Source organism: Lissotriton vulgaris, unplaced genomic scaffold (assembly GCF_964263255.1).
Source record: "Lissotriton vulgaris unplaced genomic scaffold, aLisVul1.2 SCAFFOLD_6212, whole genome shotgun sequence".
NCBI lineage: Eukaryota > Metazoa > Chordata > Amphibia > Caudata > Salamandridae > Lissotriton > Lissotriton vulgaris.
In genome coordinates this window covers 50,048-78,019 of record NW_028252514.1, presented here as the reverse complement: position 1 = coordinate 78,019, position 27,972 = coordinate 50,048, and the positions used below count along the sequence as shown (strand labels likewise).

General features: G+C 44.9%; 1 protein-coding gene across 1 annotated transcript; it reads left to right on the top strand.

The window, feature by feature from the left end:
* The first annotated feature begins 311 nt into the window (after positions 1-311).
* LOC147662131 (fucolectin-like) lies at positions 312-23,681 on the top strand. Its single transcript, XM_086951087.1, has 4 exons — positions 312-382; positions 5,721-5,788; positions 18,698-18,998; positions 23,250-23,681. Exons 1-4 carry the CDS (start codon positions 312-314, stop codon positions 23,395-23,397), a joined length of 588 nt encoding a protein of 195 aa, XP_086807213.1. The 3' UTR covers positions 23,398-23,681.
* Positions 23,682-27,972: the final 4,291 nt, after the last annotated feature.

Genomic DNA, 27,972 nt, shown 5'->3' with positions numbered 1-27,972 from the left:
CCTCGGCGTCCTCCGAGCCTGCAGGACACATCTCCTGCTCATCAGCATTCTAAGGATGTCTCTTCACCAGGCTCCAACAAAACAAGCACCAAAACCTTTGGCAAGAGTCCAACTGATGGCGATAGAAGGCAAACGAAGGAGGTTGGGGGTCATATCACAGGTCTTCCCGCTAAAGAGGTTTTTCGACATTAGCTGCCTGGAAGTGATTTTCATTATTTACTTATGAATCACTTGTTTAAATTGCCAGGTCAGCATAGGATCTGATCGCTCATTGGCTGACTGAGGGTACTTATATCCCCGCTCTCGGCTGGATGAGAGCACAGTGCGAAGCAAGACATCTCTTCGTCTGGATACCCCAAGAGACAGACACTTCAAAGAACAGGTAGGAGACTGGATATAAAAACTGTTGAAATGGGGAGAAGGGGCGTCGCTACCAATGGTGCAGCCGGTGCAATGAACCGGGGCCCAGAGGTGTAAGGGGGTGCAATGAACCGCTGCCCAGAGGTGTAAGGGGGTGCAATGAACCGGGGCCCAGAGGTGTAAGGGGGTGCAATGAACCGGGGCCCAGAGGTGTAAGGGGGTGCAATGAACCGGGGCCCAGAGGTGTAAGGGGGTGCAATGAACCGGCGCCCAGAGGTGTAAGGGGGTGCAATGAACCGGCGCCCAGAGGTGTAAGGGGGTGCAAATACAGCAGCTCCCCGGGCATTCAGAGGGCAGCTGAATAACCATGCTGGAGTGCTGAAGGAGAAACAGCTGTACAGTAGACTATAAACTTTGTTTTTATCCTGTCACATCTGCTTTCAAAGACAGAGGTCAAAAGTCTATTTGGTCTTCTGGCACAGTGCAACCCTGTGCAGAATCTGAAAACATGAGGGAGCTGGCAGTTGTCTCTGGGAAAGGTAGCAACCCTACCTCTGCTCCAGTCATCCCTGTGCTGCCTCTTCCCCTCTAAGAGGAGCAGTGCTCTGTCAGGATGCTCTCCTTCAATGGCCCCGCCCACTCATGTAAGGTGCCTGGCAGACTAGGACTGAAGAGAAACAAATACCTTATTCTGTTTCTTTTCAGTCCTGGGTCTGGGTGGTGTCAGATCAGAGTATACTAGACAATGCTGCTGCTTTAGAGAGACACGCTGCACAGACAAGCTGAGGGGGGGTCGTCGTGTAGAGAAGACTGGGGCCCCCTCCTGCATTGCAGGGGATGTGGAAGTGTCTGTTAGACCCCTGCAAGAAAGCTCCGTGCATTTTGGGCTGGCGGGCTCAAGAGGAACTTGATCTGAACCAGAGTCTAGCTTCTGGCTCGAGGCTTCAATGGCTCACCCACCCCCATTCTTTATGATGATGAGTAGTTTGTGCCTGCAATAATCTTGGATGCCGCGGCCAGTATGATACCTGTGTTTTATGGGAGGCTGTCTTCGCTTGTGCGATTGCTGACCATCTTGTACCTGTGCTGCAAGTGAGGGGAACTTGCTCACATTGTGTGTGCGTGTCTTGGGTAACTGCTGCAGATGCTGTCCATCATCTGTGTACATGAGGAGAGTTTACATTGTTTCTGATCAGATAGGGATGTACTTTATGGGTGTGAGGGAAGTGTCTACTCCTGCCTGGCACTGTACCTGTTTTGTGTGTGCAAATCTTGAAAGACGTGAGGCAAGTTTGCACTCATACAACCTTAAACTTATACCAAATCTGAAATCCGGCATGTTCCATGTATTAAAGGAGGAATGTTGTGGTGCTCCATGGTGTCACACTTCTTCCTTCAAAGGAAGCGTTCACTGGCCCTGCAGAACCACACTTGTACCATGTCTTTGAATGAAACGTGTTCTGTTCTTGAGTACCATACTTGTTACATGTCCTTGAAAGAACCTTACACTTTATTGAATGAAGCTTACCCTGGCACTGCAGAACCACACTTGCTTCATGTCTTTGAATGAAGCTTCCATTTGCTAGCCCTATAGTACCACACTTGTTCCATGTCCTTGAAGGAAGCTTGCACTGGCCCTGCAGTTCCACCTTTGTTCCATGTTTATTTATTTATTTATTTATTTAGAAGTTTTGTATAGCGCTAGCTGGACCCGAGGGTATCAGAGCACTTCACAGCATGTACAATTATGAGCATTATCGACGTAAACAGAATCTGCAACTTACATAGTTATGAACATTATAGACATACATACAATACAGATCTTGTGAACGAAGAAGAGGGTTGGGGCAGTGAGGTTTCATATAGAGGAGTTAACCTGCTAATAGCTAGTGGGTGTCTATCGTTCAAGTCAAGGTATGACGGGTGATCCTGGTAATTTTTACAGTTCTGAGGCGACTGTTTTGGAAAACAGCAAAGTTATGGTAAGGTGCCGAACTATTTCGGGTGTATCTTGTGATCTTATCATTTCATTTGAAAGCGCTCTAGGAAGAGGGCTTTGAGTAGGATCTTGAATTTCAGGTCTTTGAATCAAGCTTCCATTTGCTAGCCCTGCAGTACCACACTTGTTCCATGTCTTTGAAGCAAGGTTGAACTAGCCATGAGTACCACACTTGTTCCATGTCTTTGAAGCAAGGTTGAACTAGCCATGAGTACCACATGTGTTCCATGCCTTTAAAGAAAGCTTACACTGACCCTGCAGTGCCACATTTTCCATGTTTTGAATGAAGTTGCACTTGCTCTGCAATACCAAACGTGTTCAGTGTATTTCAGGGAAGATTGTGATTCTTCTGACCAGTGTTGTGTGTCTTACGCATGTGCACCTGGTGCTCCTGCTGCCTGTGCTCTATTTCTCTGTTTTAGCTGCCTCATCAGCCTCATTTTCTCACAGAAATAATACACAATCTCGCTTAGGGAAAAGGGGCTTTGGGTACGCCCACTTCAGTTGTTCATCAGACAGTGTCATTAACATATTAGTTCAGCTTTACAGAACAGCATACGTACAATTGGGCAGGGGATCAGCTCCCTTCGGCCATTTGCTCTTTGTCAATGTTTTGCTCTTCCTCATAGTCAATCGCTGATCTGTAGGATATAAGGTAGCCTGAGTAACAGTATTTTGCCTACTTATTCAGTGTTGGATGACCTCAGTGGACATGCAGGCTTCAATGTAGCTTAACCCAACAGCTTTTAATTGTACCAGTGGCCCAATGTTTCAATACACTACCTATGCCTCCTATGCCACCATCTATATATTGGACCTTAGCGCTGCTTTTGATATGGTATCCCACAAACTGCTCTTACAACGTCTCAGATCAGGAGGGCTGGCCTAAATCGCACTAAAAAGGATGGCTTCCTTTTTGCAGGACCGGAGCTTCCATATATTTCCAAAAGCATAGCTCTGACTCACGGGGTCCCTCAAGGCTCCATTTTGAGTCCAACTCTTTTTAACTTGTTTATTGCACCCATGGCAGGGGTTGTGGAAAGGCAAGGTGTCACCAGTGTGTCATATGCAGATGACACACAACTTGTTGTCTCTCTGTCACAGGCCTCTGACACAGCAGCCACCAAGTTTTCTTCCTGCCTGCAAGACCTGGCATCCTGGATGACAGATAACTGCCTTAAATTAAACAGTAGCAAAACAGATTTTAGTGGTGGGGAAATCCCCCTCCATTTGGTTATAGGCAAGGTGGCCACAGACTCTGGGTTCTATCCGTACCCCAACACAACAGGTGAAAAACCTAGGAGTCTGGTTGGACTCCACACTTTCTTTTGAGGCACATACCAGAAAGGTGGCAGGGAAGTGCTTTGGAATCCTTATGATGTTAAGGAAAACTCTGGACGTTCTCCCAATCCCAGCTAGGAAAACCCTAGTTCATGCTTTGGTAACATCCCAATTGGACTACGGAAACGTCCTATATCTGGGAGAAACAAATAAATGCCTTCACAGGCTGCAATGTATTCAGAATGCGGCGGCTTGCTTAGTTCTGAAGCTTCCTAGGAGGCTGCTATTGGGAAGGCTCTTGATGACTTGCACTGGCTGCCAGTTAAGAAAATAATTATTTTCAAAGCCTTATGCATTACTCATCGTAGCCTGCAGGGCAAAGGTCCAAGCTATGTTCATGACTTACTTTCTCCCTATAACCCTACCCGCCAACTCAGATCGACTGGGACATATCTGGTCAAAGTCCTTGGAACGCACTTCCCCTCTCTCTTCCTGCTGAACCATTGGAGACCCTCTTCCGAAAGAAACTGAAATCCTGGTTATTCCAGCAATTGGTCCTTTTTTTCCTTCGCCTCTTCGGAAAAGTTAGTCTCAGCAAGGTGACACACCTGATGGTGTAACCAGGCACTTTGTAAGTGATATTATTATTATTTTTATTATCCAAATGCTGCTTCTTCTTAGTGAGCAGTGTACCTGTGTTTGAGATGTGTGCTTGGGTGAGTGCAGTATAGCCATCATGTTCAGTGTGTGTATTATGAGGGGTGTGCCTGCGAGGCTGCAGAATGAACATTGTCTTTTGAGAGTGTAGGGTAAGTAGCCTATAGGTTGAAAGTTGTGCCTTTGTGAGTGCAGAGTGGGGAATATGCCAGTGTGAGTGCAGTGCGAGGGATGTGCCTATGTGAGGGTAGCAGTGAATTTGGGGTCCCTGCATGTTGTGTCTTTGTGTGTATGTACTTTACATGGGACAAATCTATGGCTTTGTTAATGCATTTTAGGGATATGGTGTTGCAGAAATACAGTGCAGAGTGCAAATACAATAATATGAGAAATGTAGTGAGTGTTAATACAGCAGATGCTGTCCACGGAAGTGAAGTGTCGGGGGCAGGTGACAGATACCCTAGTAAGGGAGCCCATTTACTTTTCTTGCACTATGAATGGGCTGTCTCGATTGTTCATTGCCACCCATACCTGGGAAGTCTGGGTGTGCATTACTGCTGGTAGCATAGCTACGCAGCCAGGAACATGTGCAGCTCTACACTGTGGGCAGCCCATAAAAACTAGGACACCACTTTCAGATGTGTGCTATACAAACACCAGTTACATGGCATAGCATAACCATTGGCTTATAACTGGCCTACTCTAGCATTTCAAGATCCTGAAGAGGACAAGAAGAACTACGGTTGAACTACACCATTGTCAAATATGGCTTGTCCCCAGTCATCCCTGCCTGACCGGCTACCAAAATCAGCGTTTACAAAAATGTTTACACAAGCCCAATATGAAAAAGGATGCAACAAGAAAGGAGACAAGTGGCCATGGTTCTGTTATGGACCCCACAGTGCTCTGAAAGCAGCCCATTGGAAAAAGCCAGAGTGGCAGAACTGCCGCTCTGCCCTGCCGGCCATGCCATTGGGACCTCTATGATCAAGAAAGGTGCAAGAGCTATCAGCGCCCCAGGGACAAATGGTCCATGCTGAAATACAGTGCTCTTTACTGCCCCCTGCTGGTGGTGCATTACCTTGCCATATAGACGCACCAGCGCTGGCGGGGTTGAAGATGAACTGACCACCTCAGATGGAGGACGGTTGTCTCTGCTAATCCTCCTAGAATGGTCTGTGTCCTTTAACACAGTGTTTTAAAAGAATGTCTATAAAAGAACCGAACTTTAATAAGCTAGTGATATTTTAATCCATGGGCGTTGTTCAACCAAGACAAACATGATACATTGTTATTTTCATTTGGGGTATAGGCGTTCTGTGTCTTGTCAGTATGCCACCTATTACCCAAACAGAGGGTTCTGCTCTGTTTCTGACATTTTCATGTTATAGAGGTTATCAGCATTTTGTATTTCTGTTGACAGGATGAAAGCTTTACTCCAGGCCACCTTCACCTGCATGATGCTGGTTGCCAGTGCCTCTGACTACAAAGGTAATATGAAAATCATTCAGTAGTTCATACATGTGTTTTAAAGATATAGATTTGTTTTTCCTTTCCCCAATTGAATCTGAAATTAAATTTCTACTTTACTAGTTAACAAAGCAGCTGAGTCATACTTTTTTAACCTCCAGCCATTTCAGTACAAATATGTTCTTCGGGGTTAGCATCCCAGGCAAGGAAACAGATTTGTATGGTCTTTCTCAATTTGAGCCAATTGGGGACTTTCTGTGGAGAGGGTAGTCACCCAAAGAGGCTTGACATGAAGAGGCATCCTCACTTAGTGGCCTATTAGGATGACGGGCGGACTTTGTCCGCCCGTCATCCTAGCGGGGTTCGGGACCGCCCGCCATAAGGGGTGGGGTCCCGGGGGTGGTATTAGGATGTGCCCGCCACAGTGGCGGGCGCATCCTGTATTTTTATCATTGTGGCGGGCGGTGCTCTGTGCACCGCCCGCCACAACGCTAAAAATGCTCTACATCATTTGCATTTACAAAGCGGCAGGCACCGCGTGGTGCCTGTCACTTTGTGAATGCAAATGAAGGGGGTACCACAGGTACCCCCCCGTGCTCACCCCCCTACTCACCTTCACTCTGGGGGCCCGCACGGGGCCCCCATAGTGAAGTCCGCCTGCCTTTCCATGGCGGCATTGCCGCCACGGAAAGGCATTGCCTATTGCCTATCCTAATATGGCTGGCGGTGTCTGATACACACCGCCACCATATTATTCCTTTTCCGCCCCGGCCGCAAGGCGACCGGGGCGGAAAAGTGGCGGACGGTTTTTCCATCCAATGAGGCCCCCCCGCCATACTAATAGGGCGGGGGGGAAACGAGAGATGATGGTGGGTGGATTGCCACCGCCAGCCTAGTGGGGGCAATCCGCCCGCCATCATAATGGGCCCCATACTGTCCTAGAACAGACCCAAACAATTCACAGAGAGTAATATTGGTTGAATCTTAGAGGGTGAAAAAAAGGTCTAATTCCAGAGAGTGGCATCTGCTCTGTGATCCTGATAGGGTAATTTCCAGATAGGTAATTTCCTCTTCAATCGTCTTCTGGACGGCAGGATTCCAGCGCCTTGATGCCTCAGGGTGATTATTGCGCTTTACAAATTGCAAATCAAATCGAATAGCGGCTTCTGGTCATCCCGCATGCAGCAAACCGCCATGTAAATGTTGATTTCTCTCCGCGGGGACCACATCTCCTGGGGTCCGCCCACATTAAGAAGACGGAGAGGGCATGCAGTCCCTCTCCTGGGCCAATATTGTTCCCAGGCCCCATTCCCAGGGGCCTATCTAATGAATTATCGGGGAGTGGACCCTTATGGCCCCCTTCCTTGGTCTGATATTGTCTCCAAGAACCCCATCTACTCGGGCCTTATTTTGAAAGGTTAAGGAAACATGCAGCCTTCCTCCCTGGATATTGGCCCTGGGAGCCCCATTCCCCATGCCCTATCCACTTAATATTTGGGGAGGGCTTCCCTCCCAAGGCCAATTTCGGCCTGGGACTATGTCCACTGGGGCCCCGCCGGGAACGGGTGGGTGCCTTAGAGCCCACCCAGGGTAAAAATATCATCATTGTTGAAGGCAACGGGGGAAGCTCCAATGCCCCAATGGCCCCAGTGAGCTAACTGCCTCCAGAAGGAGCCGGCATTGCTCCTGCCTGCAGGAAGCAGCAAAAAATCCTGCCGGTGGGATCAATTTTTTCATCTGTTCTCCTACTCACTTCACAGCAGGCAGGGGAACACATGAAAAGTCTGCTTCCACCAGGTGGGAGCATTTTTCATGCTCACGCCTTCAGAAAGTGGACTTAGGGGCATATTTACAAGAAAATGTCACAGCACGTTGCCGCAAACAATTTTGTTGCACTGCAATACATCATTATCGTAGTGAAGGACTGCGCCATATTTACAACAATTCTGCACACTGGTACTCACCTCTGCACTGGCGCAAAAAAGCAATCTAGCTCTAGCACAGGCTCCCTTGCACCACGGTGCAAGGGTGCCTGCGTTGTTTGGTGCAGGAAGGGACACCTCCCTGCACATAAAACTAGCATAAATGACCTTTTGCCAAGCACACACACAGAAAGAGCAAAGATTTGAAACAAGGAGAAATAAAAGTATTTCTCCTTGTTGCGCCGCTTTTATCCCTTCCCTGAAGAGGCGTAGGAGTTTGGCACTGCCTCAGATTTAAAGATCTTTGTAATTCTGGAGCAGTGTCAAAAAGGCCTGGTTGTTGCCTGGGAACGGCCATTGCAACACTCATTGCACGCCCCTTTAATGCAGAAAACTGCATTGGGGAGGGCCATATTTACAAGGCAGCATTAAGCCATGCAAAGTGGCTTGGGCAGCCTTGTAAATATGGAGCAGGGCACACCACCACCTGAGCATTCCTAAAAGTGATGCTCAGTGGCGCAATGCACTTGTAAATATGCCCCTTAGTGTTTGCTTTGGCTTGGCGGGAGCTTTGAAATTGTTCCTGCCAAGTGAGAGCAAACACAGGTTTCCCTACCCACACCAGGTGGGGCACAAGCTATAGTTACCTTAGGGCAGAAGTTATAGTTACTAGAAATAACTAACTAGAACAGGAGAATGTATATGGTTTTTGTGCATTTAAAATCTGAACCTAACTATAATGTCCCTAAAAAAGTTTTTCTTGTATTTTTTTAATTCTATTTCCTAACTAAATGTCCCTGTAACCTTTGGTTCTTCTAGTGAATTCATTGTTGTTTTAAACATTAAATAAGATGCCCATTGCAATGCACAGTGGAGTGGGGGGCTGAATGCAGGGCCTGGCCTAGCATTGTGCGGTCCCCATCTCAAGCCTGCTGCTCCTGCCTCCCCTCATCCTTGCCATCCATTGTCCAAGTCCATGCCCCTTCCTTCTCCTTACAGTCCGGTGTGGCTGTTGTTTGCCACTGCCCTTCAAGCCTACCCTGAACAGTTAGCTTGCTGCCCAATCCACCTCTGCCCTACCCTCTGTTGTCCAAGACCATGCACCAGCCCCCTCCGTCCTGCCCTGCACTGGTCGATATGCTGCAATTGCCCTCCATTTAGCTTGATGTCTCTGCCGACTCCTCCTGCCCTCTGTTGCCCAAATCTATGCCCCATCATTGCCCTCCTGCTTAGCCTCTGTGCTTAGCTTGCTACCCCTACCCTCCTTCTCCCTGCCCTCGAATGTCTGTGTGCTTGTCCCTGCTCATTCCTTTTTGCCCACCATGTTCCGTTGACCTGCCACTGCCCCTCCTATCTTCTCTTAGTGTTCTGTCGAGCTGTGACTGCCTCTCCCACCTGCCTAGCATGGTCAGATGGCTGACACCTGTCTCTGCCACCTCCACGCTGCCTGTCTGAATTCCATTCCTCTAACCTCACCCTCCTGTCCTCCATTGTCCAATTTGCAGCCACTCCCTTCTGCCCTCCATGTTTCATTGTGCTGCAACAGCTCCTCCTGTCTGTTCTGCGTGGTCTGTTGTGAAGCCCAATCCCCTGCCCTCTCTTATCTGTGTCCAACCACTACCCCTCACTTCTGTCCTCCATGGTCCTTTGTGCACGCCTCTGCCCCTCCTCTTGCCCACAGTGGAATGTGCTAACACTAACACTCTCACTTGCCATGGTGTTTTGTGCTGCCACAGCCCCTCCCACATGCCCTGTGTAGTCAGCTTGCTGCCCTTAACCCCATCCCACCTTCCTTACGTTGTCTGCATGTATGCCATTATTCTCTCACTGTTGCCCTCCATGGTGTGTTGTGCTTTCAGTGCCCATCTCGACTGCCCTCCATGGTTAGATTGCTGCTCCTGATCCCAGCCCTCCGTTTTTCATGCGCAGGTCCCTATCAACGCCTTCCTGTCTTGGCTGGTCCATTGTCAGGCTCCTGCTCTTCATTGTCTGTTATACTGCAACTGTCCCTCCTGTCTGTCCGGCATGGTCAGCTTGTTGCACTTACCTCCTTCTCCTCTGTTCTCTGCTGTCCATGTACATGGCCTGTCCCCTCCCTCCCTATTGCTTTCCATTGTCCATTGTGCTGCACTGTCGTTCTTCTTGCCCTATGTGAAGTATTGTGCTGCTGCAACCCCTGACTCCTGCCCTGTAAGGTCAGTTTGGTGCCCCTGTCTTTCTCCCTCCTACCCTCTGCTATCCCAGTCTGTGTCCCTACTCCATTCCTCCTTCCCTCCATGATCCAATGCACCATAATGGCCAACATTTTGAAGTTGATAAGAAGGAGATTTTGGAGAAAAAAAACTGGGGATTTGGTTTTCCCTAATGACTTACAATGAAAAAGAGGTGATTTTAGGCGGGAGACAGATAAAATAAAGCCTGCTGTCCTGCCACTGCACCTTCCATCTGACCAGCATGGACATCTTGTTGTCTCTTCACCCTCTTCTCTGCCCTCAATTATCTGAGTCCGTGCTGCTGACCTCTGCCTCCCCACAGTATTCTGATGAACAACTAGATTGCTAACATTCAATATTTATTATAAACGTGTGGCACACCTGACGTTATCTTGATGTAATCAAATCTGTAATACCTAAAGCATTTCCTTTAGAAATTATGAAAATTAGAGGGTCTTATTCCCATAGAAGTTATGATTAGTTCTCTAAAAGACTAAAATGAGGACATATTTTCTGAGCTCTCAGATAGCGACAGAGAACTTTTAAATTATTTGCTATCATGTTTCTTTATCCATTTGATCACTTGGTTATCGCCGTCGCGGAAAGGCATCCACAGCAGCCCATCATAATATGGCTGTCGGTGTCCATTAGACACAGCCACCATATTAAACCTTTTCCGCCCCGGTCGCCTTGCGACCGGGGCGGAAAAGCGGCAGACGGTCTTTCCGTCTGCCGCGGTCCCCCCCCGCCATCCTAATATGGCCGGGAGGACTATAGGTGCGGATGGTGGGCGGATTGCCCCCGCCTGCCTGGCGGGGGCAATCCGCCCGCCATCCTAATGGGCCCCTAAATGTTTTAACTTTTACCAGTTTGATTCAATCATGTTGGCTTAAGGTGTGCCATACTTTTGTCATAAGTAAGACTGTTAGAGCGCTACTTACTCTTTAGAACATTCAGAGAGGCTGCAGTAGAACACACAGGAATCAACTGACAGGTACATGTTTTACTGGGAATGTCAGACTTCATTCTCGTGTGGCTATGTGTGAATTTGCTGAAAATATTCTCTAATTTTTGCTTCCCGAGCATCTTCCCTAACCTTTATGGGAAATAATGGGAAAACCGGTTTCTCTCACACATAATTCATTAAATCCCAGCAGAAGACTTTTTCACAGGGTGAAATCACCTTAGAACACACCACAGTTCCTACAATTAGTATGGAACCAACAACAAATGATTTATATTGTAACTAACATCTTTTATCACCCTTTATACAATCTCCTTTTTGTAACCCTCAAAACAATCCATTCACTTCAATGCATTTCAATGGGGTACTCTCATGTAAATTGGTCCCAAGATAGCTGCCAGCACTTTTTTGTTCAGAGTTTTATATAGCGCAAAGTTGACCTGAAGGAATCAGAGTGCTTTGCATGAGCACCAGTTGCATTACACAAGGACACATTCATAAATTTTTTACGGGAGATTAAGTGATTTGCCCTACCATCTCCTCACTTCTTGGTTGATTTGCTGACAGCTAATCAGATATCACCATGAGATATGTACTTAGCCTCAGCTCAGATACACACATTTTGTTTCCTTTAATATCTCCAAAACTACTTAAAGAATTTACACCAAATCACAAAAAGCATCTGCAATGTAATCAGTCTCGCGTTTGTTTAAGTTAGAACTATTGGCATTGTAAATGATATTGATTTTTTACTTATGTTTTGTTTGTGGTGGAGTGGATGTGTGTTTGTACGGGAAACATCACTTACAACGCATTTATTACAACGCACTACCATTACAACGCAACCATTACAACGCAAACCATTACAACGCATTGCGCTGGGGGGCGCTCTAGGATAGGGAATATATTTAATTTACTATCCAACACCTTCCCTACTATCCACGGGGACTGGAGTTGGAATAGTAAATTAAATAAATCACTATCCAGCGCTTAAAAGCACTATGCGTTGTAGTGGTATGCGATGTAAAAACCGCGTTGTAACAGCAGGCGTTGTAATAGCCTGCGTTGTAACGACACCAATCCGTTTGTACTGGAGTTATGTGGTTTGAATTGGAATTGTTAGTTGTGGAACTGTTTGGGCTAAACTTGTGTGGTGAGGTGTGTATTTGCGTACTGGAATTATGTGGCATGGTGAATAAAAAGGGTTGAGAGCTGTATAAAATAGATAGAAAGTAAGATTGAGAGGGTGAGTGGTGATTGGTGTGGAGTTGAGCAGTGGAAATATGTTGCATGGTGTGCTGTGTAATTATGTGGCTAGTAATTAAATGATATGAACTGTTTTGGAAATATGTAGCATGAGATAGTGTGTTGTGGATTTAAAAATGTGAAATAGTTTCTGAAGTTGAATTGTGGCGTTTGCAAGGTGATATACCATGTCAAATGGAGGCATGGAGGTACTATTAGAAATGACCCAGTGCAGCACATGTAATAAACGCTGTCCAGCCAACCTTAAAATGTCAGTATCACAAAGACGAAATCATTGTTTGCTTGTCCCCTCTGCCTATTTTAGCACCAAGAGGCAATTGAAGTTGCAGTGGGCGCTACACAGAATTGCCAATTGTTAGAAATGGGGGTTTCTAGTTGGCACTGGCTGGTGCCACTGTCCAAATAAGGACTGTTCCTCCTAAGTCAGGGCAAGTGGGTCACCCCTTTTGATAACCCCTGCTCAACCCTGTGGTAACGTAGCACAAGCAGTTAGGTCTATCTCAGAGGCAGTGTGTGAAGCGTTTATGACCACGTGCAGTAAGGTAGCAATGACACCACAAAAGGACACAACTCAGGTATGTATAGAAAAATAATATCTTTATCTAGCAGTTTAACTCAACTCTCAAAGCACGTCAACAATAACAATTCACGTCAACCCGTAGGGACTCAAAGGAATGACAACATCTCGACCCAATCGTAACACTGACTGAGGTCAGGGACGGGGCCTACGCGACACGTTGTGCACCGGGTACCTGTTGTTGGAAGGGGGGACAGCACGCAGCTTCTCAAAGAAGCAGAGACAGTGCTTTATGGGTCATACTCGCAATTTTGAGATGGATCCTAGCCTCATTACGCAGCCATTTGAGAGCTTGAAGGTCCAGGGTGATGTGATCCCTTTTCTGTGATCTGGTGATATATTTAGTTGCCCCATTCAGAGAGGCTTTTAACAGAGCATGTGTGATTTTTAGGAAACCCACAAAGGAAGCGCTACCAGAGTCTAATTTTGATAAGATAAAAGCTTGGACTGCTGTTTTGAGGTTTGCCAAGGGGGAGATTGGTTTTAGTTTCATTTGTGAATGTAGTTGAAGGTTGGCTCATCTGGTGGTGGCACTGATGTGCTTTTTCATGCAGAGGGCATTGTCCAAGATGATACCTAGGGATTTCACAGAGTCAATGTTGTGTAGATACACCTCAAGGCAGTAAGATTATGGAAGTTAGTCCTTGCTCTAAGGGGCAGTTGCAAGTGCGGAGATCAATAAGAATTCTGTCTTGAGGGCAATGCATTTTAGTCAGGGTGTTGTTAAGGATATTCATTTGGGGAAGTGATTTTTATGTAAAGTAAAGTGTCATCAGCATATATGTGGTAGGAAATGCAGGTGAGTTTAAAAATGTCAGTTAAGGGCTCCATGTGTAAGTTAAACAAAGTTGTGGAGAGAGTAGAACCTTTAGGTACGCCCAGCGACACTGGCAACTGATCAAAGAGGGCGTGATTGATTAGGATGCACTGAGATCTGTTACGAAGGAAGGGGAACCATTTTAGCACAGTGTCGATGAGTCCCATCCTGTGCTCCATTCTGTTCAATCTGGTATTTCGATTGACCATGTCACACGCCGCCATCAAGTAGGATAAATAGGCAGGATTCATTGTGGTCGAGAGCGTGTAGGGCACCATCAACAATATAGATCATGCCCGTTTTTGTGCCATGGCCCGGTCAGAAGCCAGATGGGCATTGGTCGAGAATTTGGAATTGATCGATGTGATTGCGGAGCTGTGAGTGCACTCATTCTTCTAAGTTTATCTAAACTTGGAATGTTGGAGATGGGGCGTAGTTGTTGGGGTCAGACTGGTTGGAGTGGGCCTTTTTAGAATTGGGGTAACCTGGCCACTTTTGGGGCATTCGGACATGGAGCATTGATTATCATGGTCCATAAAAGTAGTAGGAGGTGGATGACCTCATTGAGGAGTTTGGATGGAAGGGGATCATTGAAGTGATTGGAGTATTCAAAGAGGTCAATAGTTTTAGAACCTCATTTTCATTGAAGAATTTGAAACTGTACTAAGCTGCATTGTTTTTAAGGATGAGGGGATTGTTTCTTGGGTATTGATTGTGATCGAATGGGGTGGGATGTGGGGGGAAGCTCACCAGGAGGGAGTTTCACATAGTTCTGGATCTTGGTGGTGATAAGCATAGTTTTCTCCACAAAAAGGAGGGGAAGGTTTCGCAGTTAGGTAGTGTTAGGTTTTCTAAGGCTGAGGGATCGCTTTTGCAGATCAGTTGGTTTTTAACAATTACTAACAGTTTTTCAGGTTGATTAATTGCTGTGTTGAGTTGAGTTTGGAAGAATGCTGCTTTGGAGATCCTGACATGTTCGTTTTTAGGCCTGCCATCTTTCTCGTAGATGTTTAAGATTAGACAGTGAGGGGTGTGTCTCCATGCTCTTTCTGCAAGTATGAGGTATTGGCGTATCTCGTTTAGGTCACTTTGAACTAGGTGTTAGAGCTTTTAAACAGGATTCTCTTTAGCTGTTGGGGGCCAGGGTGTCCATGATATTTGGCATGGAATTGATGTAGGGTTGAATGAGGTCATGAGCGCCATGCATCGAGGAAGGTGGGAGTAGGAAGTTGTTACTAAAGGTACACAAAGTGAGTTGATTAAAGTTGTCGGGGTCTCGGATGCAATGTTTGGCTTAAACTGGCGGACCTTAGTGATGGTTCCATAGAAATTGGGAGAGGTGCTCTTCTATTCCAAAAGAAACAGGGTCTCAAAGTTAATCTAAACAAATAAAAATCCCTTTGGTTACACACACATCAATTTACACCATCCATGACTATATCTCTTCATTTTTAAAAAAAAAGGAAGACATTATGGGCCCGATGTAGGTAATTTAATTTTACCACTTCTTAAATACCGAATGATACCGAATCAGTATTTAAGAAGTGGTAAAATAGAGGGTGGGGGTGTAGGTAATACTGAATCGGTAAATACCGAATCGTTAAGATTCGGTATTTACCGATTCTGTAAATACCAATTCGGTAATGCCCATTGATTCCTATGGGCATTGAAGCCCATAGGAATCAATGTGCATTACCGAATCGGTATTTACAGAATCGGTAAATACCGATTCCCGCAAGGGTGCAGGGGGTATCACTTTGACACCCTCTAGCACCCCAAATACAGGCATGTGTGCCATGTGGCACACAGACATGCCCTAAGGGTATGTCTGTCTGTCACATGGCATAGGTGTGCATGCACACATGTGCATGCACACCTGGATTCGGTATTTTAGCACCTAATTGGATTGGGTGGTAAAATACCGAATCTGAAAGGCCTGCAGCACAGGAAACAGTGTTACCTACATCAGGAATTTTCCGAATCGGTAAAATTACCGATTCGGTATTTTACAGAATCGGTAAATTTACCTAATCGGTAAATGTACCGATTCTGTAAAATATAGCCCCCTACATCTCAATCACCAAATACCGGTCGGTAACAGCCGAATTTGGCCGTTACCGATCGGTATTTGGTGACCTACATCGGGCCCTTATTCTTTTATCTATTAATGTATATTCACACTTTCTAGACACCAACCTCTGTATTATGTAAAAATTTCACGTTTATTGCACATTGATATATAAAAATGTAACCAAGGTTACATTAAAAATCCACATTTTAAAATCACATGCTATTATAAATAACAATTCATCACAGATCCATCTCCAAATAATTGTCTTCTACAAATGGTTATGGATGACAGTATCCCTAAATATCTCAAATACACACACAGTTATCACAAGATCATATAAAACTCAAATCTTTGTCACAGGTTGCAGATCTTTTAAACAGGATTCTCTTTAGTTGTTTGGGTGCCAGGGTGTCCATGATATTTGACATGGAATTGATGTAGTGTTGAGTAAGGTTATGAACACCATGCATAGAGGAAGGTGGGAGTAGGGAGTTGTTACTAAAGGTAGTTAATGTTGTGGGTGTCTTGGATGGAATGTTTGGCTTTTACTGGTTGGCCCTTAGTGATGGTTGCCCTTTCAGAAATGAGGAAGTTGATACAATAGTGGTCAGTCCATTCACCAGATAGGATTGAGTCGATTTGTATGGTGTTCTCTCTTTCGATGATTAGATCTAAGGTGGCCCCTTTGATATGCGTTGGGCTGAGGAAAACTTGGATAAGACTTAGGTCCCGGAGGAAGGATTCAAAGCAGGTTACGAGAGGGTCGATGGAGTTGTTCCAATGAATGATGAAACATCTAAGAAAAATGTGGTTGTTATGTTCATTATTGTTAGAGGAGATCACTTCCATGATTTGTTCGATGAAAGTGTTATCTCAGGGCGGGTGGTGGAAAGTGTGAAGAGAATACATTCGTTTGTCATTTGTAGTATTTGCAGGAAGGCGGACACAGTGTATTATTATTTTAGAGACAGTGTGGACCTGTGTATGTATGCTAGCCCTTTCCCCAGAGCATGTTTCAGTGAGTATAAGAATGTCAAGGTTAAGCTTGAGATTATTTTATAGCGCCTTGGACACATGATTCCATCGCAATGAGTCTGTCCATCAAGTTTGCTGCTTGCAATGTGTCCCACCTGTTCGCAGTTCTGTATGTTCGTAATAAAATTGCAATACACATACTACAATTTTATTCACTTTTTTTTTGTATGTGCGTACACTATGTAATCCTTTACAGGCGGTGGTCGGGAGAGAATAGAAGGGAACATAATATGTTCCCTTTAAAGTCAGATATATTATATAATTGTCACATCAGTTCCTGTGACGCCACTTGCTATGATGTCTCTCCCAGTTGCACACTAGAGGTCTGGCCATGGTAATTAGTCCCCACTATCTAATAAGGACTTGTACCCTTCTGGGTCACGCCAATCGGTGCCCAAAGGTAGACAATACCATGCAGGTCTTGCTCCACACCTCACATAGCTGCATGACTTGTGCCTCATGAACAATCGCGAGCCTCCTCTGGCACACGTGTAGTTGAACCCCACTGAAGAAAAAAACACAATCTCAAGCAACTCTTGTATTGCTTGTTTATTTTCACCAACATCTTCTCTCCTTCCATGAATGGCGGGGCACAGCCATGCATGCAAACTGCCACGGCAAGGGTGTTGAGCTGCTGTGTGGAGAGAGGATGCCTATGGAGCATGTCATAGCTGGGCTGCCTTTAAAATGGTCCAACACAGAATTTGTCTTCTCACCAAAGAGCATAAATCATCAAGGGCCATATGTAGGTGGGCTAATAACAGTCGGCAACGGCCAGAAATCGGGTAAGTTTCCCGTTATCGACCGGTATTTAGCCCTTCGCGATGTAGGAGGCTGGATTTAAGGATTCAGTAATTTACCGATCTGTTATGGTAAGGAATCGGTAAAATACTGATTCCCTAATTTAAGGAATCGGTAAATTACTGAATCCTTAAATCCTATGTAGGGAGCACTCAAGTGAGTGTATTTTTGGTTTAAGGATTCGGTATTTACCACCAACTACAAGTTGGTGGTAAATACCGAATACATTTAAAAAAGCAAATTTGTGCTTTGTTAAAAGTGCCATGTGGCAGCATCTGCGCCACATTTGCACATATGCAAGATTCAGGGGTGCAACATGGTGTCAATCTGACACCCTGCCACCCTTGAATATGCTCCCCCTATTACCGATTTGGTATTCAGCGAATCGGTCATAGTGAATGGCTTCCCATTCATTCCTATGGGCCTCCAGGCCCATAGGAATGAATGGGAAGGTATTCCTTATTACCGATTCGGTAAATACCGAATCGGTAATAACAAATATTACTGAATCGGTAACATTTACTGATTTTTTACCTACGTTCTATTTACCCATTCTTAAATACCGAATCGGTAAAATTCGGTATTTAGGAATCGGTAAATAGAAATTACTTACATCTGGCCCCAAATGTCATAACCATAAGGCAAACCTGCACGTCTCTTGAAAACCCTATGGTACATATCCAGGCACGACATCTTATCGCAACACTGACGCCCATTGAACAGATCACACAGTTGGTCAACTTGATACCAGCCCTCCAGACTTATTTTGCGACTTCTTGCACTTGAGGTGCAACTTGCCTCTCAACTTCGTCTTTGACTTCCTGGAAGACTGTGGCCTGGAGCATGAGAGGGTCCTGGAGTGGGTCTGCTGATTGGAGCACAAACCCCCTCACTTTTGTTCACCCAGACCCTAAACACCACAGGCAGACTTCGTGTGGAACTGTGACCAGTTTTAGCCCAGTCACGGTACAGCTTGCAGCCTGCCTAGCACACTGTGGTTATAGTAAGAAAATCAAATGCCCATTAAAATCGTTGCAATCATGCCGCGAAAGTACTGCCACAGGCAGTTTTAAATAGGTGATTTTACTGCCCACCTTGGAATAGGGGGGGGGAGTTCTCAAAATATGTGTGTCTTGTAAAAAGGATGACAATATTTACTCTGTGTTTACACAAGTTTTAATAAATATATTTCTACATTTTATTTTTAAAATGTGTAACTGCCACAGCTGGCTTTGTCTTCACTCAATACTTTCTCTTCATGCAGAAAATGTGGCTTTGAGAGGACGAGCCACCCAGTCAAGTCTCCTTGTAGGAGCGTACCAAGCTGTCGGTTACCTTGGATTGGCGATCAACGCAATTGACGGAAATCAGGATCCCAATTATAACCATGGCTCCTGCTCCCATACAAATGATGAATATGGTCCCTGGTGGAGGGTCGATTTGTTACACCAGTACTACATTACTAGCATTTCAATCACCAATAGAAATGACTACGAAGACAGGCTGGACGGAGCAGAAATTCGCATTGGAAACTCCCTGTCAAATAACGGAAATTACAACTCAAGGTAAATTGAAGCTATATTCGAAACAGACACAGCACCTTTGTAGGCTTCCTGGAGGCCATGAATCACTGAACCATCACAGACCTGAGCAGATTGGTGTGATGCTTTGGAGTAACCAACTTACATTAGCCCCCTTGTACAGCACTTTGCAGCAAGTGTGCAACATATGACTGCATGTGGACCTCCACTTAAAGGTGTCATAACCTTGTGCATAAGTTCATGACATACTCTCCCCTCCAAAGATGACAGAAGAGATAATGAATCTATGCTGCAGCACTGCCATCTGACATACCTTACTAGCTAGGCCACATAGTGAGGTGCAGATGGATTGCAAGCCCTGGGCTATTTGAAACTACTTCCATGCTTAGGTCTCCCATCCCATGATTAAAACTCATGCTACTGGTGGGTTGATGGGGGAGGAAGGGATGGAAGAGCTTGGCCAAAGTCTTAGGCATTTTCCTTGATCGGTGTTGCACAAGGCTGGCCCCAGTGGGGGCTGGATCTCTCTAAGGGATATCTGTGCCATCCCAGGCCGAAAGACAGATTCTCTGAATAGCTGATTGCAGCAGCTAAAGTGATAGTAAGCCAATTAGAGGACATCTCACTCAGCAGCGTGGTCCATTTAGCATGATTCAGGTGTGTTAGCAAGGCAGGGGGTGCAGTACTGAAGCCAATGAACAGGTTTGTTATTGCTGTGTGTCAACCTCTGATAGTGGACAAGAGGTGGTATTGCTGCTTGATGGTTTTGTTTTAAATCCTCCTGTTCGTGTAAATCCTCACTGACGCTGGCTGTTGGGTGCTGCTCTCCAACCACAAACAGTGATACCCATGGAGTAGGTTCCATCACATTTTCAATGATGCAGGTAAAGTCCTGTTTTTCTTCCTCCTCCTTTGCTATAGTATGTGCTGTGTTGATACAGGGACACTGGCCATACTGTGGGTTAATCCTTGAGGTATCCCATGTCTTCAAATACCCCATTCCCACAAACTGAAAAGGGCGCACTCTTAGTGCAAAGAGAAGCTCAGAAGTAGTGTCTCATAGGAGGGTATCTTTGCCCCTTTAATTTCCAAGAACGTTGCATTATCTGTGTGTCTCGACAGAACACATGTCCCTTAAATGCTTCTGTCAGGGACAGTGGTACTGCACCTCCCTATGTGAAGAGATTGGTGGATGTGGAACAGAAGCATGGCCTACATGGCGACATTCAGTGATACCAGTAAGGGCCAGGATGTCCTACCTCACCTTTTAGGATGAAATAGGTGCATTTTTGGTAACTCAGCCCCAACTATGAAGAGCATAGGAACCCTCTTTCTTTTTATTCAATCATGTTTACTTCATGATATAACCCCATACATCACATAAAAGATACAACTGTACACAATTAAAATATACAAAAATAAAATCCCACAGTGCATAGTACTCTAAAACATGTAAATGCATCTTGTTTAATTCTCTCAGCTATCAGCTATTGTTCCATCTCCCTCTATACCAGTTGGGCCCCATTATCCATAACCAATTCATCTGGGTACTCTTCCCAGTTGAAAAGAGCCTGAATAAATCCTAACACATCTTTGGTGATTACAGTTTCAAAAAATATCACCCCCAGCAATCTTAACTTGCAAGCTACCATTAATATGAAAAATATGGATATTCACCCAAACCTCCAAAGGAACCTGAAATATCCAGGGCCACCATGTTCCATGACGACACAGTTGCCGCCACAGGAATGAACGGCAATGGGGTGTGACATGCATTTTGTCACTCAGCACACACAATGCAGATTCTTACAAAAAACCAGGGGGCACATGCATCAACATTGTAAATTGCAAATACCTAATTGCGAATTCCTGGGAATCGCAATTAGGTAATCACAATTTACTATAGCATTATAGCCCGCCGTAGCGGGCTATACCGGCTATTAAAGGCCCGCTGCAGCGTTAAAGGTCTGAGCCAAGGTGAGGGGCTTTAACAAAGTTGACGGACTTTAAAAGCCGGTATAGCCCTGCTACGAAGGGCTATAAGGTTATTAGAACATTCTTCCACTAGAGGGCAGAATGTTCTAACAAATAAAACAAAGCCTTCAGGGAGCGCAAGGGGATTGGAATCCCCTCAAGCTCCCTGAAGCCTTTGTTCACAGCCAGAGCTGTGAACAAAGAAATATTGGAATGTTGGAGCTCCGGGCTTATACCAGCCATTATAAGCCCGGAGCTACTCTATTGCCTACAATGGAGCTCCCAACATTCCAATGTTCTAAAATGCATTAACCTCAAAGAGTTTCAGATTACGATTCCTAGGTAGTTGCAAATCGCTCTACCTCATTAATATTAACCCCTTCGCCGAGGGGCTAATTCCCCTGCGACGTGGGGGGAGGGGGTCCGCGCGCGGCGTCGCGGTACTCATGATGAGCTCAGCTCGTCATGAGGTACAGTGGAGCTGTGCTCATGACGAGCTGAGCTTGTCATGACTCCGCCCACTTAATGGAACGCCCCGCACAGGAGGGGAATTAGCCCCGCGTGGGCGTTCCACAGCCGTTATGACGAGCTGAGCTCATCATGAGCCTCGAAGAGGTTAATGAGGTAGATCGCACTTTGCGACCCCCCAGGAACTGCGAGAATCACAGAGTGGGTGGCATGCAGACGTCAGCAGACCACCATGTCAGTGATTGTTTTTAAATAAAGCAATCTTTTTGTTTGTTGGTAAAGCAGTCCGTTTTCCTTAAAGGAAAACGAGATGCTTTACAAAAAGTACAATGAAAAGTTTTCTTTTCCTTTTGTAAGAGCAGGCAGTGGGCTTTTACAACCATTCACAAAGGGGAAGGGGGTCCCTCAGGGACCCCTTTCCATTTGCGAATGAGTTACAACCTACTTGAAGTAGGTGGTAATATGCAAAAGTTCTGCAACCGCATTCACGGTCACAAAACATTCATGCTTACTGTTAGGATTTGGTATATGGAAGGAACGCCCTGAACACGCCCCTTCCAAATATCGAATTGCAAAACCCAATATGCAATTCGGTAAACGGTTACCAAATTGCAATTTGGGTTGGATGCATTTGAAGAGTCCTTTTTGTATTCGTAAACAGTCCGATTCTTCGAATCGGCCTGTTTGCGAATACAAAAATGCTTTATGCATGTGCCCCCAAATGCCTGGTCCACTCCAGGCCAACAAACATCTTCACGAATACCTAACTGATCTTCTTGGGCAAGTTTTAAACTTTTTTTCAAATACCCTCAGGAACTACAGATAATCCCAAGCATCACACTAACTCACCATTGCATGTTGACTCTTTAGTTTCACGTCCAAAAGGCGCTACATCATCAACCAATTTTCTTAGTGGCAGATCAACCTTGATGATGTGTTTCATTTCATGCCCCAGAACAGTGTCCTCTTCTACACACCTTGTCATTCCTCCTCACATAACGCACCATCCAGAAGTGTCCCAACATAACTCATCATGCAAGCTATTTCAATATTTCCATCTTATGTAGTATAGGCAACCAGGAGAGAAAACCTGCAGCAAATGTATTCCCTTCAGGAACGTACATTACTGGAACTCCTGCCAATGAAATTGCTACTTAGCAAAGTGTGGCATGATCCTTCCTACACCCTAACTGCAAACAAAACAATGAGAGGTTTGACCACACGTAAACGTCTTAAAGTACTGAACACTCCAGAGCCAATGTTTCTTTCTGTATGGTGTAATTCGTAGACTCCAGCCATAACATACTCTGGGTGCAAACATCACAATTTCTTCTCTCTCTCCCATGTAAGGATACCTCACCCAGTCCATTATTACTCACACCCGTTATGGTGCTTACTTCTCATTTTTGTCAAAAGGTTTGTTAATGGTGCACTTTTTTCTAGCAAAATGTGGTACAGTTTTCTGGAGAATGTGAGTTGGTCCTTGCTAGCAGGGGAGGGAGCCTGACCCTTTGCCTTCTTTTCCTTCAGCTTCAGTTCTGCAGTTGCCTAGTCTTAGAGAGAGGCAACGTTTCTGCTTCCTTAGTCGTCCCTGGCAGTGTTCTTATCAGGCGAATGTCCTCAGAGAGCTTAGTCAATTGTGGAGCTCGAAGACCTATATATGTTAAATAAATCTGTTAGAAGTCCAGTCCAGCCTGTGAATCTAGAGTTACTGGGTACGTTAAACCAATGACTTTTCATCTGACGGCCTCTTATTAAGGAATAATGGAGACATCTCTTGAATTTGAATTTTTCAGCATGTGTTCAACTTCGTTTTTTCTTATTTATTCCCAGATGTGCCCTCATTAGCAGTATTGGTGCGGGTGAAACTATGACATTCGAGTGCAACGGAAAGCCTGGCCGATACGTCAACGTGGTAATTCCTGGGAAAAGAGTACATCTCACACTCTGTGAAGTGCAAGTTTTTGGAGTCTTAGCATAAGACCATGCTGGTTGAGGAACACAACTGATGATAATGAGTCCTGAATGTTCGGCTTGTTAATGTCAAACTATAATTTGCATCTCGGGTTTCCAGTGATTTATTGTCATTGTAACTCAGCTATTAAATGTTAGATCCAGAAGTAGATGTTAAGGTGCTCCTATCTAATTAAACCACTGTCTAACTTGTTATTCTTCAATGAATGTGTTCAGCCTATTTACATAAGTGCATTGTGTAAAAAAAATGTATTGGTCTGAGACTAAATAATAAAGATGTAACTATACAAATATATTGTTTTCAATCCATTTGCATGTATTGCAGGTACATTGTGATGCATTCAACTGATTGAGAAGACTGCCTGAAAAATGTTAATATGCCTGACGAGTTGGCACATAATTGGGTATTTCAAACAAAGCAAAGTGACTCTTTGTTTAGTCGGTTCATTGTAGGACCGAACGAAACACATCACTAAATGTGTGAGTATTATTTTCAGGGACTGAAGGTTTGGCATGACTTTTTTGAAGTTTGATACTCGTGTAGGTGGGCTTCCTTTTATTATTCAAAGAATGCCTTATTTGACATTACATGTCATAAAAGCATTACAGCTAAAGGGTGAAAGCAGATCAGAAAACTTACATAAAACACTTTGTGCAAAAGGCAAGATAGGCATCAAAATATCCCGACTTAGTACCAAGACAATGGTTCATGGTAAAACAGACATACAAGTATAAGTTTCAGATGATCTCAATTAATCGCCAAGAACATATAAATGCCTTTTGGAATCCACATGTCACTTTAGCCCGAATATTCATGCATGATTGGAAGAGGGTTCCAGTTTCATTTTTCAGCTGTCATTTGCTGCGAGCGGATACACTACATCCACCTTACGAATTTTGCCATCGGAATAGCGTACCTGGGTGATCGGTCTGTAGAAAGAATTCAAAGAGTTTTACTGCATAATTTAGTGGCCATATTCCTGCATGTTTGCGACAACCATACTTTGCGCCAGCCAGAATAGGCTGGTCAGACAAACAGCACATGTGCTAGGGTTTCTACATGATCTGCACATGTTACCTGACACCTACTACGGACGCGACTCAGACCGGCATTATGCTTTGATTCATAATTCCTATGACATTTTCGACAGCAATGACTAATTTACTCAACCCTTTCTTTTAAAAAAGGCGCCCTGAGGAAGCCCCAGGCTGGAAGGCTATGTAAGGGTGCGAAACATGTGTTGGCTGTTTTTCCACTCACTCTTGAGGATAGAGTGAAAGTTCTTTCATAAATAATTCACTCCAAATAAATCAATGCGTGATTGGAATTTTTTCCTGTCAAGAAACGTAAAACTATCCTTGCCCAGACAATCCGGTTGAAATCTGCATTATACATTTTTTTAAATTAATATTTTCATTTAGAATTGCAATAGAATACTGCAGAAAACATAAATGATCCCAGAAAGAAAAAAGAGACATGTTGTGTTAAGTCCGTATTAATGATCAATATTACAAGAGAACTCAAACCATTCCCCTTACGTTTCGGTGTTACATAGCGGGAGTACATTGATGTTCACAGGTCATGCATCACAAATTGTCATATAGAAGGTTGTGAAACTGGAAAAAACACACCCAAAAAATTGTATTGCCGCCTTATTAGCGCAAGCAACACATATATGCATGGTACATACATTAAGAACTGTATCAGAAATTGGGCATATTTTAGCTATCTCCTCCCCTCCATCGGGCTTCTTTCCTACTACAGCTAAGCAGGATTGTCCCTACTTCGCTCATTGCTATCTTTGGTGGCTCTATAAGTTCTATATAGTTCCCAAAAGTTTTTAGGTCGACTGCCTGGTGGTAGTACTTCAGTGTAGTTTTCAGTCTGGGTGCAGCAGTACATCATGTTCTTCAACCAGCTTTCCATCGTGGGAATCGGGCCACGGGACCAACAAATTGCCACCCTTTATCTAGCTATGAGTAGCCCTATGTCAATTAAACAGCTGATTGCTTTGGGTAGGCGTTTAGAATATACCAGTAGTGCCAGTGCCGGATCTGGGGTCAGTTTTTCTTTAGTGATTTCCACCAGTGTCTGAAATATTAAAACCCAGAAGTTGGCAATTCCCTGGCACAACCATGCTAAATGAAAAAAAGTCTGCCTGGGAGGTACCGTACCTATCACAGTCAGCTGAGTCACTCAGTCCATACCAATGTAATCTTTCTGGGGTATAGTATATTCTGTTGAGAATTTTAAAGTGGATCAGCCTATGCCTGCCGTTCAGAGATATTCGTTTCGTGCTTTCACAACAGTAGTTCCACATTCCATCGCCTATTTCCAACCCCAAGTCTATCTGCCAGGTCAGATGGGCTTTGGTATAATGGTTGGCCCGATAATCCTCTGCTGATTTGTATAACCTAGACACAATCCGCACTCTGCACCTCTATTTTTATCATGGTTGTGAGTGTGGCGACATCACATTGCTCAGCGAGGTCAATTCCCAGAATTTCTTTTAATGAGTGCCTCATTCTGTGGAGTTGGAATCTATGTAACAATGTGATATTTTGGCCTTGTATAGTCGCCTCATCCCATCATATCATTCAGCGCCCAAATTATTCCTCAATCTGTGCATGTGGGTAGCCAATGGCATCATTCAAGGGGAGCCAATGGGGAGTACAATATAACTCCATCCTGTAACTTGAGAAGATGGTGTCAGGCATGTACGGTTGAATTAATTGAATCGAGGATCCCTGTTCTGCAGTCAGGAGGTGTAAATAAGAGCGCTAGAAGAGGAAGTGGGGCTGCTTTTCTCATTCTGGATGTGCGGTGTATCTGCAGGGCCACGGATCCAAAAATGAGCATGCATGGACTGCGCGACCCTATAGTACAGATTCAGGTCCGGAGCCCCAAGACCACCCTTCCGGTAAGGCAATGTAAGTATATCCCATCGTATCCTAGGGTGTTTCCCAGACCAAGCCAGCCGGAGTAACAACGATGTGAGTGTGTGAAAGTAAGAGCTAGGGAGGACCATCGGTATATGTCAGGACGATGCTCCTCAGGGCTTGCACGATGCCAGAAGGGATCCACCTCCAGGCACCTCCAATCTCTGCTTGTGATTATCACACAGAGCCTTAGAGTGGTCAGGCGGGGGGGGGGGTCGGGGGAGGGGGGAATGGGTGTTGGGAAGGGAACTGCTGGGAAAGAGACCTGAAAAGACAATAAGAAATACCTTTACACTTAATCTTAAGTAAATCTAGTAAGTTCCTAGGCTATGAATCTTTTAGTCATAATTACCTGTTCTTCCCTATCTTCTGCCAGGAACGACTTTTTGTTTAGCTATAAATAGAATGCAAATAATGTTTAGTATGCTGCTTTTAGTTAAACAAGATTTCTAACAAAGGTTTTCTAATAGCAGTATCAAAAATAATACACACCACGTTCCTTCCTTATGCTGTCTTCAAAGTCTTTCTCCTAGAACTCTTTTTGAAGGTTCTGAAAAAAACATGCCAATGCCGGACCTGCCACGCAACTTTGTACAAAAGTTCTTTAGTTCAACTTAAGTAACACTTTCATGACTTTAGTTCACAGTTCTCTAATGTATCTACAAACTCCAGTTTCTTCAGTACTGAAGCAATTTCCTCAAAGTTCCAACAAACTGCCCGCAGGTTTGTTAAGCTTTTTTTTCTAATGCTCCAACAAAGTTCCTTACAGGCTTGTTAAGTAAATAAAAACTGTGTTTCAAAATCGTACAGGAAGTAACATTGCCCCTATGCATGCATATGAAGATTGCAGCTCGAGTAAAGAGGCATCCTTACCCTGATTCTAAGAACCCAGCTCCTCCTGTTACTCTGCCGTTGAGATGCGCCTCGCTGGATCAGCTGCTCCAGGAGTCTCCGATGGGTAAAAAAGACCCGGGACGAAAGAAACCCCGCTCCGGCAAGGTTTTCAAAATAACAAGTGTGTAAAGGTGCAAAATTCCTCTTAATTACGACAGAACACCAATTGGGGAGATACGCCGTTTATTATGTAAGTTATCTCAGAGAGCGCCGAGCCGGTAATTCTCCGTGCTCCGACACTCGCGCCTTCTCATTGAGGATGCGCGCGCATCCCTAAGATGACCGAAGGCACGTCGCGTCATCACGCGACGTACGTACACTAGAGCGCTAACACTACATATCTCCCTTTTTTCCAAACAATGGGAAACATAACTTACAGTCCGCTGCTCATATCAAAGTCTTGGAATCTGGCTGGTCTCACCACTGTTCTTCCCCTTTGGGTCTGTCTTACCGGGGTAGCCGTGGCTTCTCTCTCGTGAGTCTCTGCACAGCCTCCCCTATTGCTCAGCGCGGCCAGGCTCTCCATTGATCTCCTTGTGTTCATCTCCTTCTCCGTCCCGGGGCTACCTCTGTTGCTTTGCTCCTCACTGATTTATCCTCTTCCCATGTCCATCTCCTCGTCAAATTGCTCATTTCCTGCATCGGGCTCCCCCACACCTTCCAGTTCCTGCCCACCTTGGCTCCACTGTAGTACTTTATTGCATCTCGCCATGCGGTCCTGAGACCATACATTGCCGTCACTCAACAA

Coding starts and splice junctions, on each gene's coding strand:
- LOC147662131 (XM_086951087.1), top strand. CDS start 312: ATGAGAGCACAGTGCGAAGCAAGACATCTCTTCGTCTGGATACCCCAA. Junction 383..5,720: donor ACAGACACTTCAAAGAACAG/GTAGGAGACTGG, acceptor TTCTGTTGACAG/GATGAAAGCTTTACTCCAGG. Junction 18,999..23,249: donor AACGGAAATTACAACTCAAG/GTAAATTGAAGC, acceptor ATTTATTCCCAG/ATGTGCCCTCATTAGCAGTA.